The 21,547-nt window shown below is 39.2% G+C and overlaps 1 protein-coding gene across 3 annotated transcripts in view; it reads right to left on the bottom strand.

Annotated features, from left to right (window-relative positions):
• Positions 1–21,547, bottom strand: part of ncam1a (neural cell adhesion molecule 1a) — a 269,507-nt gene that overhangs the window by 78,008 nt on the left and 169,952 nt on the right. For all 3 annotated transcript variants that reach the window (XM_082549406.1, XM_082549404.1, XM_082549405.1), the window contains exons 2-4: positions 5,736–5,810; positions 3,268–3,477; positions 2,506–2,649 (exon numbers count right to left, since the gene is read on the bottom strand). In XM_082549406.1, coding sequence (XP_082405532.1) covers positions 2,506–2,649; positions 3,268–3,477; positions 5,736–5,810 — 429 coding nt within the window. The remainder of the gene's footprint in view (positions 1–2,505; positions 2,650–3,267; positions 3,478–5,735; positions 5,811–21,547) is intronic.

The raw sequence follows: 21,547 nt of genomic DNA, 5'->3' as shown, positions 1-21,547 counted from the left end.
AAAAGTTTTTATAGTGTTTTTTGATATACTAATGTGACATATGGATAAAATAGATGTTCAATTACATCAAAGCTACATCTCTGATCGCCCGTGCGCAGTGAGAACGAGACCCAATTGTGTACATCAAACACCTCTAACTCCCGAAACACAAAATTCCTTTACTAAGAAAGAGTTAGAGGTTAAAAATGTTGTTAAAATGTATGTGTGTATTTATAAAGATAAGAGGATCCTGATAGCTGTGGGGGGGAGGGTCTTTTTTTATGCGTTTCAGGATTTCCTGCTTCCAGTTTTTCTATTGTTGTGGGTTTATGATTATTATTATTGTTCTTGCCTCCCCACTGTTCCTCTGTAATGTGTTTACTATTAGTTGTCTCTTCTGTGTGATTAGGGTTGTTTCCTGCTTTACTTTAACAGTTAATTTTCTCTGGTGTTTCAATTCGGTTTTGAGCCTCTGTTTGTTTGATTTTTCTGCATTACTTTCATCTACATTTCCTTCCTTTGCCGTGTGTGTGATCCGCAATCGCTGTGCAGTGTATAAAGAGCCCTTTCCTTCTCTTTGTTGCATTGCCTGTGTTTTTTATGCTTCTTTTTCTCCTCTCGTGCTGTCTGTTTTCTTCTTTGGATTCATTCTCTGGCTTTTTTGGATTCCATCATTTTTCTTTTAAATCGTCTTTCATTATCTGTTGTTGTTTATATGAAATCATAAGTGATTAAAGCTCGCTTTTTGTTTGAGATCTCTTTCTCGCGGGTCCTAGGTGTGGGTCCTTAAGTCTGCAATCCATACAAAATCAGAGTGAGACATGAGGAGCAATAGTAAGATCTCACCACCCTGAAAGACAGTGGTTCCCAAACTTTTTTTGCTAGGCCCCCCTTTGTTTTACAAGAAAAATGTATTTCATACCTCAAACATTTAGTAAACAATTAAGCAAATACAAGTAAACTGCAATAAATTACAGGTAGTAATAAACAACTCTTTTACGGTACGTCCACACCTACACGGGTGTTTTTAAAAACGCAGCTGTTTCTATGCGTTTGGACCTTTCGTCCACACGTAAACGGCGTTTCGAATCACTGAAAACGGAGATGTTTTTTTAAAAACTCCTTTTTGCGTTTACCTGTGGACGAGGAATACAGAGTTCGTCACGCAACGTCAAAGGTATGCGCCTTTTTTCACATCATGCTGTGCGCACGTTATTGTTTACATGAGATGAATTGCAGAATGGCAGATAGAGACAAAATATTGTTACTGTTAATCTGACTATCTGCAGGTTTTACACGCTTACATATACACACGCAGTTACTGTCCCTCCATTTACAAAGGCAGATGCGTCACGGTGCAATTATTTTATATGTAGTTGTTTTTTTCCTCTGTAATAATATTCAACATTGCTATCAATACATTTTTCAAAAAAATGCCTCTCTGTGCAAAATGGGTTTAAAAACATAAACAACTGTGGGATACTGTTTGTCCGTGATTTAAACAGCCCAGCGCTGCTCCCGATGCAGGGAAAACCAATTCTGCAGGGGAGACCTACCTTGGCACTTGTGCAGGTGAAACCAAAGGGAAGATAAGCTTCACCATATTTTCTAGTCTTTGGCTTAGAATGAGGTTGGTTTGGAAACCTATTCAGCTATGCTTCACCTCCTGCTTTGCGTTTGTGTGGGCGCCCCATGCTAGCAGTGTCCACGCGTTTTTTTTTTTTTTCCCTTTTCATACCACGCCCCCCCTGCAATGGCTCTGTGCCCCCCCTATGGGGCGGGCCCCACACTTTGGGAAGCTCTGCTGAAAGAGAAGGCATCAAATGTGTCAGGTATGACCTGAAGTCAGAACATGAGATGGAGGTGGTTTGCAAACTGTTTATGCACAGAGCACCAACGATGGTCAGACTTAAGCAACTTTTGCTTTTGTGGCTGAACTTTACTTCATCATTGCCGAAACAGATGCTATGATTACGATTTGCAAAGCAACAAAAAAAATCTGATTCTAAACTAGCAAATCTGGGTAGGTTTTATTACAGGGTTTTTTTTGCTGTTATTGTTGTTAGTGACAGCAGAAGCTTTCTTAGATTACACTTTCCTTCCTTAAAAAAAAACCATGCTGAGTTTTTCAGATTTTTTTTTCCAACTATAGTTTTCCTTTATTTGGCAAAATTAAACTCAGGTGTGCCCTCAGACACATTTTCTAGTGACAATAACCACCTCTTGCTAGGCCTAAAAATACAATTTTCATGTTCACGCATCATCTATGAGGTCTAAAACTACTTTCCAATGGAAAACGGTTGGCTTTGTTCATAGATGATGGGCAGCAGGAGAGGGAGATGAGGAATAGTGTGGCAAATTGATTGGAAAGCATGAACTGGCAAACAGCATTGGCAGGGAGGTAAGGTGGCTGCTCACAGAGTTAAGAAGATGGAATGGAAAGGCAGGTTGGATGTGAGAAAGCAGCTAAGCAGTGGGGTGTTTTTTCCCCTCTTTTTCTTTTTCTTTTTTTTTGAACAGACTCACCATCTTTGGCAGGTTGGATCTTGGAGCCCTTGTGCTTCCAAATAATAGTGGGTGGTGGTGAACTGACAACATCACAGACTATGTCAGCATCCTCACCCTCGATGAACTCCTGCGGGTTGGAAGTACTCTTGAACGTGATCTTTTCTGTGGGGGAATGGACATATTACACATTTTTATATGTATTAACACAGAGAGTGACATTTGTAAAGGTGAAAACTTACACATTTTCAATTTCAGTGGTTCACTTTGGTGTTTATATTACACATACCAAAGTTTCCAATAATTAGGTCAGTATATTTGAAATAATCCCCATGAGCCAAAAACTTCAGAGTGAGCTAAATGCTCAGTTTCCAGTATGTTATAGTTCAGTTCTTATTATGGTCATTTCACACAGCCCTGGCTGGGAGAACAGCAACCCCTCACACCTGCTGTTTAAATCTTCTGTTTATGAGAGGGGCAGCCAGTCGGAAGAAAGCTGTCTTAAAGGGACGGTGCTTAAACAGCTGGTTTCATACAGTGGATAAACTCACCAAAGTCCAGCTTGCCAAGCTAGACTGAGAATAACAGTATGGAGCTGGAAATCAGGTTACCTTTAATAACATAAACACTGGCTCTCTCTATTTGAAATGCATTACTCAAAGAGAGCGTTGATAGTGGCTGAGTTACTACAGTTTATGCAGTAATGTTGACTACCAACATGTGAAAAAATAACACTCTTCACTGGTAAAGTCTGTAAAGACTGCAAAACCAGGTCATACTTACGGAAGATCTTTACTTGGACAGTGGCCTGGGCTTCCTTGTCTCCATCCTTTGCCACACACTTGTAGATGCCAGCACTGTCCACGGTGGCGTGGTATATGGTGAGAGTCGACGTGGCTTCATCACTGCGGCTCACAAAAATGTCTGCCCTGTTGGGAAGGATCTTCTCACCGCTGGGGGCGTACCAGTCTATGTCTTTAGCATCTCCTACCACTGAAAATAACAAAGTAAATAATGAGATAGAAAAGCAAAACTTTTTTTTTTTAAGAATTTCACAAGTGGCCTGTAAATAATAGTCAGAACCTATAGGATTGCAACTGAAATCTGTTATCTTGTTTGGTGCTTTTGATGTTTTGCTATAGCTTAGATATGCCTCCCGCTTTGACTCTGAGCATGAACTTGTAGAGGATGCCATGGGCCTGTTACATCACATTACAAAGCTAGTGTGTGCATCTTAATTTAAAATTCAAACTTAATTTACTGCAACGATCACTGCACTGTGTGATGACCTGGGGAAGAACTGTCATTGCTGGCATTCATATTCTTCACATCTGTTCATGTTGGAATAAAGTAGTTGTAGTTCCTTATTTCCCTGATGAATGCATATGTGGAGCTGATTAAGGTTTGAGCTAGACTTTGTTCTCATTAGAGAATGTGAATAAAAATTGTTAAAAATGAATCGTAATTTGAACAGAATATATCAAAACGAAATTAAGAATTCTTGGTTTGAAGATGGTTTGGAAGCATTACTGTGAAATCACAATCTGTTTTCATCCAGTGTATGTTATGTAAAGCCAAAGACTAAACAGACACAGCAAAACATAAAAAGGGAGATATGAATTATTTCTGTTTCCTCAGTAGGATTATTCAGTAGGAGGAAACTTTGACTAAAAGAAAAATCAAACAACGTTTCAACATTATTCATCTTTTTATAAACAGTAGTACAAGCAGAGGCAGTTTTTTGTTTCCCTGAAAATTATTAATACTATCTCTTCTCTCACAAACAGCTCTAAATGTATTTTGACACCCTTTTCAAACGGAGGAATTCGAGTTCAAACGAATGCAAAAATTTCTTCATAGAACAAAGAATGAAATCACTTAGTACTTAATGTCAAGGCTTCATATTCCACACACAGACACCCATCTTTGCTTTTAGGGCTTCATTTTTACAGAAACATTCTGCTAAAAGCAGTGAAACAACAGGTCATTAGTGGGAGAGAAGTGGTTATTTTTTCAAAAAGAAAAAAAAAAACATTGATTGCATGTAGTATGCAAAAGAAAATTTTGACTGGACTTTGTAATTCCTGTGAAAAACAGTCCACCACTACTCCTTCCATAACAATTGGGTATGTAGCTGCCTGGTGCTGAAAATCAAATAGACTTGTTGACTTGGATATGTGCAAGTGTGAGCACCTCTGTAAAAGGAAAAGTTTTGTCACTTTGCTGCTCTGGAGCATTCAGCTGTAAATTAACACATTGCCATGATATTCCCAGGAGCAGACATCTCAGCAAATTCACCCCAAGATCAAACCGTGCAATGCTCAGAGAAACTGCATCTCGGATTCAGCAGGTCTCAGCCAACATAAGAAATATTAAAGTTCATGACAGTACAAGTATGGGATGTTTGGAAGTGTTCTTTGGAGAACTGAGAAGTGGAGATGCTTTGACATAATGCACCGCAGTTTGCAAAAAGCAAATACAGCTTATCAGCACAAACACCTCAGAACAACTGTCGAGAGACAAAGTCATGTAGGAAATGATTATTTCAAGTTAGTCCGGCTACAGGTGGTTCAATAAACTATTTACTCATAAGTCCTATGAAGGTAGCTGTGCAGTGTTTTGAAGTTTCTATTTCAAATTCAAGAAAATGCAATTCATTCATTGTCCAGCATGATTGTAACTCACATCAACGGGATAACGAGAGAGATGCTTTGAATTTTCATACTGGACGACCCCTCGTAAGGGCTATGGGTATGCTGTTAATTCAGTCCCCATCAGCTTTGTTTTGTAGTGTAGAAGTAACCTGGGTTAATAAGACCAAATGAATGAATAATCTCTATTCAGAAAATTAGGACGTTATTTAAATGTAAGAAGATGTTGTGTAATGGCAGACTGCAGATCTGTCTTTTGTAAGCAGCATCTGTATCACAGACAGGCTGACAAATGCACAGAGAGAATGTAAGACCTCTGTCTCATTATCTTCTCATATAGCACCTCTCTCCCACCTCTTCTATGTCTTATTTCTTACATGACTCAGATCTCATCATCCCACCACCTCCACAGAATAAGCCCGTCAATTTATCCTTGTGATCTTTTCTCTTTTTTCCTCCACCAGTACACCAATCTCATTATTTAACCTAACTTGTATTACTTTCATCAAATTACCTCAATAAATACTGCCAATATTGCTAGATGAGGTGACATTTGCATCAAGCTGTGTTAAATGAGGGATGTAGGAAGATCACTCTTACCTTCGCAGATGAAAAATTTGGAATCTCCTACGCTGATCTCCCCTTGTGGTGGAGTAATTTCCACCTGAATGGCAGCTGGGCAAAGAAAAAAAGACAGGACAAAATATAAATTAGTCTCTGGTTCAATCGAAAGGAACGGTGACACGGGGCTGAGACACAATAAGGCAAGACTCAAAGTGAAATGGCCATGCCTGCTCAAAGGAACAACCATGTTCAGGCAAACACTTGTATGTAATTTCTATGCTCACTAGAGTGCAACATCTCAATGTGCAAATGTGTTTGAGTTTAAAGTTGCACCCACAAAGCAAAGGAACTCACAGAAGAAATAATATGCGTCTTTTGTGGCGTATGTATTTATTTTGCACCATGTTGTGAACTGAAACCTGCACTGCTGAGCAAGGACACGTTGGTTCTGGAATTTGCTTTCCCTTATTTATAATTTGCGATTTACCCCTAGGAAGCAAAACTGTACCTTTTGCTACCAACACTTCCATTTTTGTTGTTAGTGAATTGTGTATCTGATTTCCTCTCTGACACTTGACACTCAAAGCACAAAGCTGGCACCTGAAGGCAGCATAAAAGAAAAAGTAGCAGAGTGAAAGATAAACTGAACTCTTAAAGAAGGACAAATCCTAACTAAATTAGGCGAGACGCGGACTTAACATTTGTTTGCTCACCTTATAAAAACGACCTAACTAAGCCACTCCGAAGCATTCTTGCATCCCGACTTCTGTTTACAGACGCTTAAGAATACATAATACCATAAAGGCTCTAATGCACATCTTCTCTCAGCATCAGCTAAAGCTACAGTGACAGAGATGAGATTTAAAAAGAGCAGAGAGAAACGCTTGCATGCACCCTAACAAATTTGAATTGATTTTCAAAGGCTTGATCAGCTAATCCTAACTCGCCAGTGCTCCACTGTACTACAAGGGATCTCATGACTTTTTAGAGTGACATGGTTTAATATATGACTCCTATCTTCAATGATATGTGGCACAGGACTAAAGCAAAGCCTGTGAAGTAGAAATACCACAGAATCGTGATCGGAGCTTGACAGAGAAGTCCCGCGGAGTCTCCAGCATGTGGCCACTTCACACAAATGAGTGAGTCAGTCTCAGCTCAATTCTCACCAGGAGATTCATGGGAATGGTTTGCGAGGACTTGCCATTCATAGACAGGTAGCCAACTATCATCACAGCACAATGTGGCATTGTTTCGTAATGCTACAGTTTCGCCATTGCAGAAAAACCTGCATGACTAAGAAGATAATGTCACATCAAAGACCTTTGCTGCTCTTTCTCTCCTATACACATTTTATGTGTAAAGGCATCATCATTATGGTGTGAAGCTTTACCTCAGCCATAATTCTGGAGTGAGGAGAGTGAACACCGCATCCAGACACACAATGTGCTTTTGTGTTTAGAAGCATTTTGAAACCAATATGGTTCTCAGTGTTTTGGCCAACCGTATTTTCTTCTTCTTTTTTTATGCTTGACTAAAACATTTCAGGAATGCTGTTAAGGGTCCAAAATGTCCCTTTCATCATATTTACACACATTGTAAGACACTGTGAAATGCATGGTCCACATGAACAGTGCAAAGCCACAAATAAGAACAGCTAAATTATTAGGTACACCTGTTCGCAAATCAGCCAATCACATGGCAGCAACTTGATGCATTTAGGCAATGGTGTAGATGAGATAGATCGGTAGAGAGGTACTGGCATAACTATGCTACTCGTCAAAAAAAATGTAAACACTGGTTCTTAAATTGAACCGGAAACAAATGCTGCAATCATCATGGTCAAGGACAGTCACAAGTATTGATTTCATACATGTGTTCAAAGTGTGAATAATATTCCCTTTATGCCTTGGTCAAGAAGTCACACAAATATTGATTTGCAGTAAAACACTGCATCTGCCACATGAATGAACCAGCCTTTGTTCCAAGCCAGCACACAGGCTGCAGAGGCATGAAAAACCACTATGTTTGCTTTTAGAGGCTGGAGGTAGATACAAAGACAACAACATATCCATTTCCTTCTCTCATCTAGTACGATCCCAGATACCATGCTATACCCATGCCTCCTAAGACTAAAAACACTGGCCCAAAACCAACTGATCATATCTGCAACACTAAAGACAACAAAAAGGAGTTCAGGCAGTGTGGGAAAGATAGCTATTCCCAGATCCACTTTCTCAGTCTGTGTGTCTACATGGGCACTTGTGCAGTATCTCCAGGATGGAGTGGTGGCTGAAAGTGTCGAGTGCGACTGTTTCTTTGATGAGAGCCAACCATGGAAGTTAAAAATAAAGATTTAGTAAAGGTAAGCCATCAGGTTTAATCACTGCACAAATGTGAGTTGTGACATGAGATCGACTGAGAGGAAATTGCACTTTCAAAAGTGGGTACCAGTAAGTACACACCAAACACTTTGCGCTGCACACAACAGAACAAAGATTTGCTGATCATTTGTCTCACTTGTCATTTGCAGTATTGTAAAGAATCTCCCCAGGCCCACTATTGATGTCAAAGACACAAACATAAAGCTGCTGACAAACTAACTACAAAGTGAATTATTTCTCTTTGTAGCAGTTCGTACCTAAGATTATTCATATTCATCTCAACAGCATCAAAATATAAGGCAGAAGCTGAATATTCCATGAGAGCCAGCCCTGAGAATCAATCAAATCAGAATCGAAATCAAAACTTGATTACCCCGGTGCCAGATGGGTAATGTTAAGCTTCTGCTCAGAGTAATAAAAAAGCAGCGCAGCCCTGCTTCAGTCACGAATCTACTGGCAAAGAAATTCAAGTGAGGGGGATGACTCCAGGTGTGATCTATAGTATACAAAACTAACTGTGAAAGAATTGAAATATGTTATTTAAACAAACAAAAATAAAAAGGTGTGATTTTGAAGAGCTGCTTTTTTAAAGATCTTGTTTTTGAAAGGTGTAATGAGTTTTCAGATAGGGATTTTGGTTGGATGCGGTTCCTAGATTAAACCGTTTTGCAAGGATCAAAAGATTACACAAGTAACTTAATGCTAAATCAATGCTGGGGTGAGACAAATGCAAAGCACACCCAGAACACTCAAAAGTATCTGATTGCTGCAATTTGGGCTCAAATGAAATGCTCCTGGGAATTTTAACTGCATTTGCAATTTGCATCTAATGATATGATCCAGATGCCCTAAGACTGTAAAAACATAAAAGATATTCTTCATAAAAAACTTTAATGTTAAAATAATCCAACATTAGCTTCCATTACAATTATGAGCACAATGGAAAAAGGGAACAATTATATATTTAGGCATGATTTAGTGGCATAAGATAGCAGGTAAAAAAAACAAAGAAATCTGCCTCACGCATCTCACAGCTAAATATACAGCATGGAGCATAAAAGCAAAAGTCATGTGTTGTAGATTAAAAGCAAGGAAAGAAAGAAGTGCTTGGTTTTGTGAGGAGAGAGCTCAGATAAAGGATGAAGCTATCTTTGCCCTAACATGCTCTCTCATGACACCAATCTAATACCCATCCTCTTTTTTTTTTTTTTTTTTTTTTTTCTAAATGACATCAGAAACAGCAGTATGCGACATTACGTGATGGCAGAGCTTCAGTTCATCCTTTGTCATTTTTTTTTTTTTTTAATAAATAGGACAGGGGGAATGAATGAGAGAGAGAGGGGGAGAGAAAGAAAGAAAACCAAAGGGGAGAAGAGACGGTGAGAAGGGGGGGGAAGAGAGACAAAAAAAAAAAACTCCTGGGTCACCTGTATGGAGAAAAAAAAACAAACAAACAAACAAAAACAAACAGAGGAGACAGCAAACAACAAAGAGCAACATAATAATAGAGAAAACAAAGCACCATCACAATAAACTAGCTAGTCATAGATATCAGTATTTACTAAGTAATAAACGATATTGTGCAGCACGCAAGATAGACAGCGCACAGTGTGCTTTGAGGCAGCAGCCAAGAAAGCTTTAGTCCGCGTCTGTGAATACCCATGTGTGCATACCTGTGTGGATCAGCATGCTTGCATTCCAAAGGTTTCTCCATGTAATGATCTGCTAGGGAGTGTGGGGGGGCCACAGCCCCGTCCTCCAGGGTGTGAAGCGGGTATGGAGGATACCCATCCTCTAAGCCTGTCCCTCACTTCCAGTCCTCTAAAGACTCATAAACCTCTCTGTCTACTCTGAAGAGTCTCCCTTTAGTCTTCCTTCGACTCCTAACGCACATGCACAATAACCACATCACCTTGCTTTTTAATAAACAGAATTTACTGTCACTGCAACCGCATGTTTTCACAGAGATAAAAGTATACTGAAGGTAAGCTGGGCCAGAAAAAAATTCTATAAATGAATGTAAATTTAAACTTCAGAGAAACACAGATGGCAGAAAGATGCTGTATAATTTTCACAGTTGCAATCAGATGCACTGCAGCATGCACACATGTCTTCCATTCTAGCAACAACTTTTATCTCGGAGCTAAATTAAGCATTGTGTCCCTTTTTAGAGAAGCATGTTGTAGCTAATGAGCAGACCAGAGAAGTTAGGGGCTTAACTTCAGTCAGTCATCAGATTCTATGTATTGATTGCAACGGCTGTATTTTAGTTTACAGCGAGTCAAAAGACTTGAGTAACTTTTTCATATGTTCGATTTCTTTGTTTCTCTTGCACAAACAGGAAAATAACAACAAAAATACAACATTTCTTTAAGCACCGATGGCCAAATTGCTGTTTTAAATATTTGTAATGCGTTAGAACAGTTTGTGCACAGGTGGTGAATATCTCACTTTACATCACCCACAGCATAGCAGCTCAGCTTCGACCTCTGAGTTTGCATAAATAAAAATTACCCCATCTCTCTTTAGCATAGCCTTTCTATTCTACTGTATCCAACTGTTTAACCACACATGGCAGCTTCCACACTCAAACCTCAGTGCTCATGTTGCAGGTTACTCCCTTGTCATGGACCATACATGAGGGTTACAGTATTTATACACCTTTTCTTTAGCGACATACACTTCCACACATAGACAAATGCCCATTCACGCATGAACAGCTTGCCAACCGTGCTGACCACTTATGCTATTAATTTGACAAAGTAAGAAAAGAAGTTAGATGGAAGAGCCCAAAAAGCTGAGCTACTTATGGTAAGCTCAGAGGCGAGATTAGTAATAGTGTATTAATCTACTGCTAAGCTGTCCATACTTTGAAGCAAATATGCCTGTGAGGCTTTAGTAACAATGACCAAAACTAAAATGGCAGTGCTGACTGTTCTCTAGCAAGAGGATTATGGAGTTTACAGCCTGTTGCTGGTAAACATTCTTTAAGCATCTAAACCACAGAGTTCCTTAATGCCAAATTATGTAAGAGCACAAGTATCTATACACGGCCACATTGCTGTCATTACTTCATTTTAGGATGTGCAAATTTGAAAAGAGAACAAATAAGAAGTTGTCAGGTTGGCTGGGAAAAAACCTGAAGTTTGAAGCAGCTTCTGTCCCGTCTTGGATCAGGAGGTTTGCATGCCTAATTGCAGCCTGGCAGCCTGTGGTGACTGGCTCCATTACAAGGAGGCTACAACAGTCAGCTGTTGGTGCTTAACATGCAAGTCATGTCGGAGTAAGCACACACTATGGAGCAGACAGTGCTGTGTAGGGCTACACATCAATAGCACATATGCTTGAAAAGCCGTCGTCTGGGGACGTACAAGAACAAATGAAAATGTCGTCATTTGTGTCCAAGATTTACATTTCTCTTTTCTTCCTGCGGCTGGAAGAATGTCAAAATGTCAGCCATGAAGGTTCCAAGCACACGCCAACCACATAATGTTACCCTCTCAAAGCTTTCCAACTGGAAACACATTTCTCTGAGATTTTGTATTCCTTAATTTAATACTAAATTGGTTAGACAGGTTAATCCTTAATTCCCATCTGGCTGTTTGGAGGAGGAAATAGCTGAATTCTTGAGATATTACGAGGCAATTCTGATCACAAATTAGAGCTCCATCATTTTATATGAATATTTTGGGACACTTTTTTCTTTCCATTTGAAAGAGAAAGAAGACAGGAAAGTGTCAAACTCTATTTTGAAACTGTTATTGGATATGCCCTATTAAACTAAGGCATAAGGATTTCTGGTTGCTTTTCAAACTGCAATTTGCAAAAAACATTTTGCAGCATCCTTCTTGATACACTGGAGGAAGATTATATTTGCTATATTATAGTATAGCTATATTATTTATATAGCGAGTTTAATTATTTAAGCCACTATTTTGTCAGTCAGAGATTAATATGATTATAATTTAATTTTTAATATTTCTAAAACAAACAAATTTATCTTTTTAAGTTACTTGTTTACGCTTAGCCTAAATCTGATTGGATTAGCTGGTTGTTGTTACCAACAGGGAAGTTGCATAGTGCCCTCTGGTGGATAAAGTATGGAACGTCAGCTTGGTTGAAGGGTGTTTCTCTTGCCCCTTATACAATTTTTAAATGCCTATAGTGATTGATCAGCAAATAGCTAATATCAGCTGATAACAGCATCATGCCATCATCATAAATCGGTCAATGATCTTAGCTCAAAATTCTACAAACCTAAAAACCACCAACCAGTACAGTGCTGTAGCCTTAAAAAACGTCTCCATTAACTATTATTTCTAATACTTCTCATCCATCACACAATATTTAGCAGCAACAGTGAATTTCTAAAATATTAAATGATGAAGCATAAATGTCAGATAAAATCTAGCCTAAAATTTTCTGCCATCTCAGAGCTTTATCAGTCAAGTCTGCTTGTATTGCCTGACGAGAGAATAGAATTTCTATACACCTCACAAACCCACACTTAAGCTCCCTTTTGAACCCCTTTGCAAACTTTAGGAAACTTCTCTACAAAATTCGAGAAGAGTTCTAGCAGCAATTGTCAAAACCTACATTCTTTCCATAAGTCCATCTAAGTCATCATTCCCACAATTACTTCTCAGTTTCAGTTCCTCAAACACTCTAAAACTTTTTCACTCTACTTCTCTGACTTTCTCTGACTTGCCAATCAATCCACAAAAACAACTCACACTACTTCTAGCAGTTTTTCACCCTGATAACCTTTACAAGATGTCTACACAAAGGGGGTTGTGGCCTGTTATTAGTTTCCATCAATGTCGTTTTGTTTTTGTCCTTTCCTTGCCCTGAAAAACACAACCTCTCTGATCTTTCCTGCAGTGTATACTGATTGAAAGAAAGCCTAAGCGAGCTGCATTTCTATTGCAAGACTCCAGTCAGCTTGGCGTTTACAGTACTTTTACATTTTAGTAAAATGAAATTTAATCAATATATATGTAGAACTTAAAGCCAGATGTTGTACATGTTGTCTCTTATATTCTGATAAAATATAGTCCCTCTTTTGGTGTTTTGATTTGTTGACGTTTGAGGCTATAGCTTAAACTTCCTATTAGTAAAAGTATAACCCAGAAGTAATTCTAAACACTTACTGGAACTTCAAAAGGAAACGAGTTTTGCAAGTAAACAATGAATATACATAACAGTTGTTAAAGCCATTTTCCTACCTCAGCTAACTTTGAACATTACGCTTCTAATTTGTTTTTCAGTAGCAGATAAATTAGCCTTACAGACGCACATTCCAAAGTGTCTCAACCACTTATCATTAACCTGCTGCACTTTGAGGCACTGCACAAAATACTAAGCAGCTGTTTCCATGTGCTGCGTGTGGGTGTCAGGCCTTAATCAAATTGACATAGACGTGTTACCTTCTAAGCTCCTTCTCCTCACATCTTTCAGTCATTCACCGCATCAGCTTTGTCGGGATTATGGTTGTTACCAGCATCCCCTCCAACCCTTCAGCACTTGAGTTGCCTTCCAAGTGCATTTTAAGTGGAGAAAAGTCATTGTGGAAGAGCACAAACGTGTGCTGCAGAATTCACACGTTTCAGATCGTTTTTGCACTAAAGTTTGAGGCAAACTATTGTGTGAGCAAAGGCTACTTCCAACTTCAAACTTTATATTTGCCCTCAAGTTCTGATGAAAAATGCATAGTCTAATCTGTCCTCCTTAAAATACACAACACCGTGATACATTTCCAATAAAGGCTCTTCTTCCCTCATAAATATTTGGATATTAAACAGAGGCCAGTATGTCCTTCTTTGATCTGACTAATTTAAGCCTTCTCGTTTTGACAGGACCTAATTACAAATCGTGAGGAGAATGCTGTGCAAGAGGCTGAAAGGCTGGAGAGGGCAGTCGAAGGGAAAACGGCTACGGCAAGAGGTCTGGCTGTGAAGAGATTACATGTAAAGCCGACTGTGGTAATAAAAGGGGAAATGGCTAAAGATTACAAAACACAAGGCAAACATTTACAGTTCTGTATCAACGCTATAGGCTGCGGTATGCATTACACCACCGAGTAGCTGGCCTCACCCGCAGTGGGAGTAAAAACGTGTAAAAAGTTTGTCTAAAGAGCTCTTGGGTGGTTCCTAAGGAAAGGAGATATGGTCATTTAAAACACTGAAAGGGGTCATTCACTGAGGAGCAAGACTGTGCTCAGCAGTTGCTTGGCATTGTGCCCCACCATTTTTATAAATATTGTGTGAACAAAGTTGGAATTTCAGCTTTATGCTGGCATACAAGTAGGAAAGTAAGATTTCAAGGATCGACAAAGGAAACTGATCATCTTCTGATAGCTGTGGTTAAATATGTATTTATTGAGCGTTGACATTTTGCTATAGAAAAAGCAGCAGGTTTCTTTCATCTGGAGTCAATCTCTCAGGATGTTGAAGGGCAACATGAAAATTCACAGCACATCCGCCTCACCGGGTGAAGAGGAACTTATACAGGTTGACCAAAGTTGACAATGCCCCCCTAAAGAGCCATGAATATTTACACAAACCTATATGTGCATACAGCATAAACTTGGATCAGCATTAATAAAGCTCTGTAATGGTTAGGCACCCAAATATTGGACTTGTGCAATCAGGTATCGGTCCAATCGAAAGGCTGGATAGGAAACAACCGTGCATCATCAGCTGTGGGTTGCTACTGGGAGAGCTAACGTAGCACGGAGGAAGCTAATGGCAAAGTGACACCAGTTTGAAGTCACTTAGATACACGTGTGTGTCTGTGTGTGCGTGTGTGTGGCAGACTGAGGAGGAAAGGAGAAAGTAGCGTGACCGTAAATGACAGCAGTACACAGCAGTCTATGACTCACAGTGAGCTGGATGACAGGTGGATAACACAAATACATTTTTAGTTTTATCCATTTAGTCCTGCTTACATTTATTTTCTAACTAATAAGTACAAATTCAGTCAATTTAAACGCTATAGTTGTGATTTTTTGCAACATTTTTTTTTTATTAAATTGGGTATGTTTGAGTTGAACCGGAATGATTTCTGGTATTTTAGGAAAACAGCTTATAATAATATCAGATCAATAATTAGCATCAGTACATACTTTAAGCTAATATTTCTGTATCGGATCAGGAATAGGAAAAAGGATGTCTCACACGGTAATAATTCCATTACACTATTAGTAGCTTGTTTATAATTGTTATAACACGCACAATATACCATTACTAGTGGTCATCCCGATTATTACGTGGAGACTGGCAGAATTCAAAGGTTAGCTCTCCAAAGCTTCAGATTATTGTCCTACATTTCACACACTCAACCAATTGCACTTCTCAGCTAAAGCAGATCATGAAAAGTATTTCCAAGTAATTTGAATCTGGCCTGACCTGAATATGCCACAGCTCCTACCAATTAACTTTCAGCAGGGTCTTTCTGTCACAAGGTCAAATCCCCTGGTGCAATATAATTAAAAGCAATACAAGTGAGGCCAAGCTTTAATTCGGAAGAAGAAAATGTAATATGTTTTAGGTGAAGGGAGGGCAGAAATTATAACAGATTTTCTCAACAAAACAATAATCACATTAGCATAAAAAAATGGGTTCAAGTAACAAAAGAGCATTTTTGAAAAAGGAAAATACTCTGTCTGCACTAGCGCTGGTCTTTCTAGGCCATTCTGAAGTCTTACTGTGCTTTCTTTTGGCATCTTGCAATGTCTTCTTTCAAAGTTAAAATAAAAAAATCCAAGCTTTATTAAAATGGAAAAAAAAGAGCCATGGAGTGACGTGCACGCCTTTTCGTCCCTTCAGGTTTTAGTTCTCTGTATGAGGTACTTCTACAGGCTTTTATGCCTTTAAAGTAGTGGATATGTTGCTTTGATTTAAAGAAGAGTTCAGGCTCAGAATTCCTGAGCAGAGATCCTGCCAAGGTTTGAAAAAAATAAAGTGTTAATCACTGAGGAAGTACGAATGTCAGATAAAACCTCACCCGCATATCTCTGGTCTGTCTACAAAGCCTTCTTCTCCCAACTTAAAGCGTTGTCAGTCAAGCAAAGTTTACTTATATCGCTTGATAAGAGAATAACGTTTCTATAGAGCTCACAGGATCACACCTGTGCTCTCTATTGAGACCCTTGCAAAGTTGAAGAAACTTCTCTCCATGTTTCTAGCAAGAATTCTACCAGGTATTCTCAAACTGTATATCCTTTATTGAACACACCATCCCTACAATAACTTCTGTTCTACTGAGTCGCTGTAACTTTTTTAAACTAAACCTCTGGGAAAAAAAACAGATACATAAAATTCAATCAGCGCACAAGAACCCAAGAACAAATGCAATTTTGGTGACCTGTTTTTTCCTGACTCGTGGAAGCCATAAGTTCCCTCCAGTAATTAAAAAAGCCCTTACTATTTCAATTTGGCATCACCTGTAATTACAACTAGTAACTGTGACAACACCCCTTGGTTTGTACCTCTACGGCTGTGACCATTTTATCACCAGCAAGCTCAGTTAGCATGGTGGATCCATAGTCTTTATGGGTGCATGGCGCACATGTAGATACTTAACAGATGTAGAAATTAACTTCCTTTTGGAGCCAGCGTTGAGTAAAAGTTTAAGAAACAGAAGAAGAAGAGCTACTGGTCTACAGGAAAGTACAGCAAACATAAAATGGACTCACAAATTCCTTCTAAAGGACGAAATTTGAGTATTTGTTGCATTTTTATTTAGCATCATTGGCAGGTACCCAAGACGAAATGTGGAAAAGATTCAACTTTAAATTACGTATTTAAAATACAAAATATGAGTAACTGTATTCCGTTACAGTTACTTTGTTGAAATGAATGGATTACACGACATATTTTCCTGTTTCATAAGGCTATGCCCTCTCTATTTTATGTAATTCCACGCCGGTGGAAACCCAAACAAAACACGCATTAAGAGGCTCTAATGCCTGTGTCTCAATCAAAATGTGACCTGGACTTGTGGCCCGCATAATGACGTGAAGAAATATTTTAAAAAATTATTCACAAAAATTATTTAATATGAAGGCAATAGGCAGAGTGTTACAGGCATCGAATTGTTACAGGCATCGAATTTTAGCCTCATGGGCAGTGTAGTCCGTGCTGCAGGGAGCATGGACTGCCATACCCGTTATGTGTCTGAGAGTGTGATGAGGGAGATAAAGAGTAGAAAAGTACAAGTTGTCACCGAGCAGAAACGGGAAATGGAAGCATGTAAATATAATAATAACCACTGCAGCCAAAAAGAGTGCCTGACGAGCCCAGCTGTAAGTAAGCTATTAAGACTCGGCTGTACACTGTGTTCGTGTTTTCCTGCGAAACAACAAGTTCCGTTGGAGCAGCCTTTCAACGCCTCTCTCTTTCTCTCGCTAGCAAAGTTGACCCAGACAACAAAGTAAAGCTAGTTTTCGGCTACGAGCCCAACACAATCCCAATATATTAGCCAGAGGTCCCTTTACTAAGTTCGGAGCCACGACCCTGTTTTATATACGCGCGGAATAGTTTACTATACGAGATCGCTGCAAAAAGTGCAGCCTTACCTAATGTCCACCCTACTGTTACTCATTTTATATTAAGATTTAAAAATCTAGTTGCTATTGGTATGGTATAGCCTTCAGTAATAATAATAAATCACACAGCAATGTTACATTCATGAAGTTGTAAAAAGCATGATAATATATTAAGTAATCCAAAGTATTCAGAATGAGTTACACTTATTGAGTAACGTAATGGAGAACATTAAAAAAATACATTTTGGGGCATGTATTCTGTAATCTGTCGTGGAATACATTTTAAAAGTAACCTTCCCAACACTGGTTAACTGTACATGTAAAAATGCATTTAACTTAGACAGATAATAAGAGTCCGTCTAATATCTACATAAGCGCCTGTATGTCCAAAGGCCAGTATGAGTGAAATTGCCGGTCTGCACCCTAATTAACTAATGAGGCCAAACGGGTTAAACCACTACCCCTGTCTTCTTTCGTTGTTTGACCCTGAAGTGGCCCTGCATCTCACCAAGTTGATAATCACTGCAGAGCTACAGAATACTCCCTCGCATACTAATGGCGAAAAGACCAACACACCAAGTACAGCAGCAGTTTGTGTAAACAATCTTTACAATGCCAAAGTGCTTCTTTTACAGAGATTTTTTCACGCTCATGTCCACATTCAAAAGGAAACACAATCAGCGCATCCCACTGAGATATTTTTTGCCCTCTCTGTTCACATTCAGTTTATCTTTCACTGAATCATGACCCCATTTTGTTTACAGTAAAGCTCCAGTTTGAAGCCATAAAGTGAGTTTGAATGCATCTCACATCAAACCTGTGCGAAAGGGAACATTACTAGCAAAAGAACTTGATTCTATAAGCTTCTTTTACTGCTTGTTTGTTCTAAGGTTGTGCTCCTCACAGTACACCAGGTTTTGTTTTGCTATTACAAAGCCCAAGTAGCAAGTCTACACTGGCTGGATGCAGTTTATGTCAAATTATGCACACTGCAATTATTCACACTATTATTAACTGTCCTTCAGCCCGAGATAATGCAATAAAATGTGTCACCTAAAGCTCCCTATCATCACCTCCAATCATATCGTCCTTTTACTTTCCATGCCATATTTACAAACAAATTTGCAATTAATCAAATGTGCACAAACTGATTGGAATACTGTGAGCTCCAAGCCTCTTCGGGTCCCAGTGTCTGGGGCAGCATGAAAGTTAGCTGCTGTGCACAGGTTGTAATCCAGTATTGCTCACACTTCACTCAAAATCCTGGCTCTACAGTAACAATTGTTTTCTCTACTCTGTGTTTTGATGTAAAATCCTTTATCTACAGTAACTCGCTTCTTGGCTAAAGAAAGAAATTGCTTTCCAAAGCAGAAAAGCAATTGTCTATTTACAAAGTTCTGAGAGTTGCAGGAAAGTTTCTGTATATCTGACGAATGGTAGTCCAACATTCACTCTTCTTTTTGCTCTGCACAGCCAATACAACAAGTGAAAAAGGCTGCAAAGTGTGTAGATGCTCAGGGGAATCTCAGAGATTGGAATGTGTGCTCATCTTTTCAATGACATGTAGTGATCATTTTTTTAACACTAATGTGACATTCGTAGGTGGACTTGTAGCAATAAATTTTATATGATAACTTCAGTGTTCCAAAATGAAACGTATTCAATTTTAAATGCTATTCTGGCTCTAAGCTCTAACAGGAGTTGTGTTATCCTTCATGGACCAGTAGCAGCCTCATCTGAATTGTTGACAGTGGTTTAATGATCCGAGAGGCTTTTTTGGCAGCGACTGGTTTAGATTAACTTGCAGAAATTGAGTCAGCCAGAACTTCGCCTCGAGGCACCTCAAAGCCCCTTGGCTCCAGGATTGAGTGGTTATCGCCATCCATACTTAGACTAAAATATTCTCCAGATATAAATCACACTTTAATGTCTGCACAACAAATGTGTAAATCGGGGCCAGTTTTGAGCAGAAATCCGAAAACTCGTTCAAATGGGTCTATTACAACAACAGTTTGGAGAATCCAACATTTCAGTTTCTGAGAAACAAAATCGGCATGTTTCAGAAGCTCATACACTCCAAGTAGTAAACAGAGTTATCACAATGACAAAATAAATTCTGTCAGTCTGCCAGAGGAGGACAGTATATGCCACAAATGAAAGGTGCAAAGAATGGCAGAGAATGAACAACGCCGATCTTTTCAGAGAGCTGGGAGCTGAGCTGACCCCTGTTTAAGACTTTATTCTTATCAGTCTAACCCACTCGTGCAGTGGATGGCCTTCCTTTATAAAGGACTGGCATTTTTGCTCACTTACTTCCTTTATGACTCTTTCCTGGCTGATTGTAGGCTATGCAGCGCTAGGTGATCTTTAGGTCAACATAAATGGTAGTGTGTGATTTAATTGGTTCAAAAGCAGCTACAAAAGGTCTCAGGCACCTTACAGGAATGAGGGATGTATAAATTTTATAAATCAGAACCAACTGTGACACCATCTTCTTACAAGGTGAACTGCTATGCTTCAGAGATTATCATGACCAACACATCGATAGCTTCCTAGCACCTCTTACAAGTAGCTTCTTTGCTGACCAAAACTGATGTGAGCCACATATGTATATCACTCACTTTATTGGTTAAGAAAATAAGTAGGAGAACAAGAAAGACAGAAGAAATACAGCCTGCTTTACACAATGGGGATGATATCATTGAACCAAAAACAAAAACCAAAAAGAGCTGTTCATAAATTCTGTTTCCTACTCAGGATAGAATTCAGAAATATTGTGATATTTTCACTGTTATTCGCGTTCTTGAGCTTCACAGCAACGCAGTGGGACGTTTTCTTTGAAATATGAAACAAGGTGGTTCGTGCAGTACGTGATCTTCATTTAGAGAAACGCTAGCATTAACAATGCCCCCGCCGGTGTGAGAAATTCTTTCAGACATGCTCTCATTTGTTACGGGTGATTTTACAGAGGTACTGCAATTATCTTGACAGTGATATATGGGTGTTTAAATCTGCTAAACATAGCACTTTCATAGCAAACTGTGGATGACTTCCATGTATACATGCAAAATAGCGCGTGGCGTGTGACCAAGACACAGAGGCCTCAGCCTTATATAGTCCACTGAATGAAACTGAGCCTGTAGAGGGGATTGGATATGGCAGGATCCATGAACAGAGGCTAACCTTAAATCCAATTGAATCTTTTGCAATTGTTTTACAGCCCCTGGCCAGTTCTGTGCTTATTCCTCACACCATGCCTCAAAGGACCAGATACAATCCCTGCTCTCTGTAAGCACTCTCAATATCATCCCGACACAGACATAAAAGCAAACCAAAGAACCCCTCATTCATGTATCCATTGATGACATAAGGAGTCAGAGTAGATATTAAGAAACAGAGGCTGTAACCTCTGGGATGTGGTTCTGGATTTATAATGGATGGGGATTCCACACTGGCTGCTTGAGATACATAATTGAGAGTGGCCTGTTAATTCTTTCCACTAGGACCTTTCCATTTGACCATGCACAACTTGCCATGATGAAAGCTTCTAACAAAAGGATATTTATCTCAAACATTCATACACATCGTAAGAGTACATGACTTTCTTGCCACCTTTGCAAAGTATCACTTGGGAGATGGACGATACTGGTCACAAAAAATAGAACTTGTTCTCGCAACTGAGACACTGTCTGTCACTCATGCACAGCTGCAACTTCAATATCCTTTAGCTGCAATGGAGGGACCTTAATCCAGCTCTATGTCTGGGCTGTGTTCCTGAAGCACATTTGTCATCTCACTCAGTGAGTGATATACTGTAGCACATCATTATATACCAGCTAGTCCAACTTCAGTAACCCTACAAACGTCACTGCTGTTTAGTTTTCTGTCTTCATTTATGTTGGGAGTGATAGCAGAGC

Source organism: Aulonocara stuartgranti (genome assembly GCF_965226115.1).
Source record: "Aulonocara stuartgranti genome assembly, chromosome: 10".
Lineage (NCBI taxonomy): Eukaryota > Metazoa > Chordata > Actinopteri > Cichliformes > Cichlidae > Aulonocara > Aulonocara stuartgranti.
This window is presented reverse-complemented; position numbering and strand designations above follow the sequence as displayed.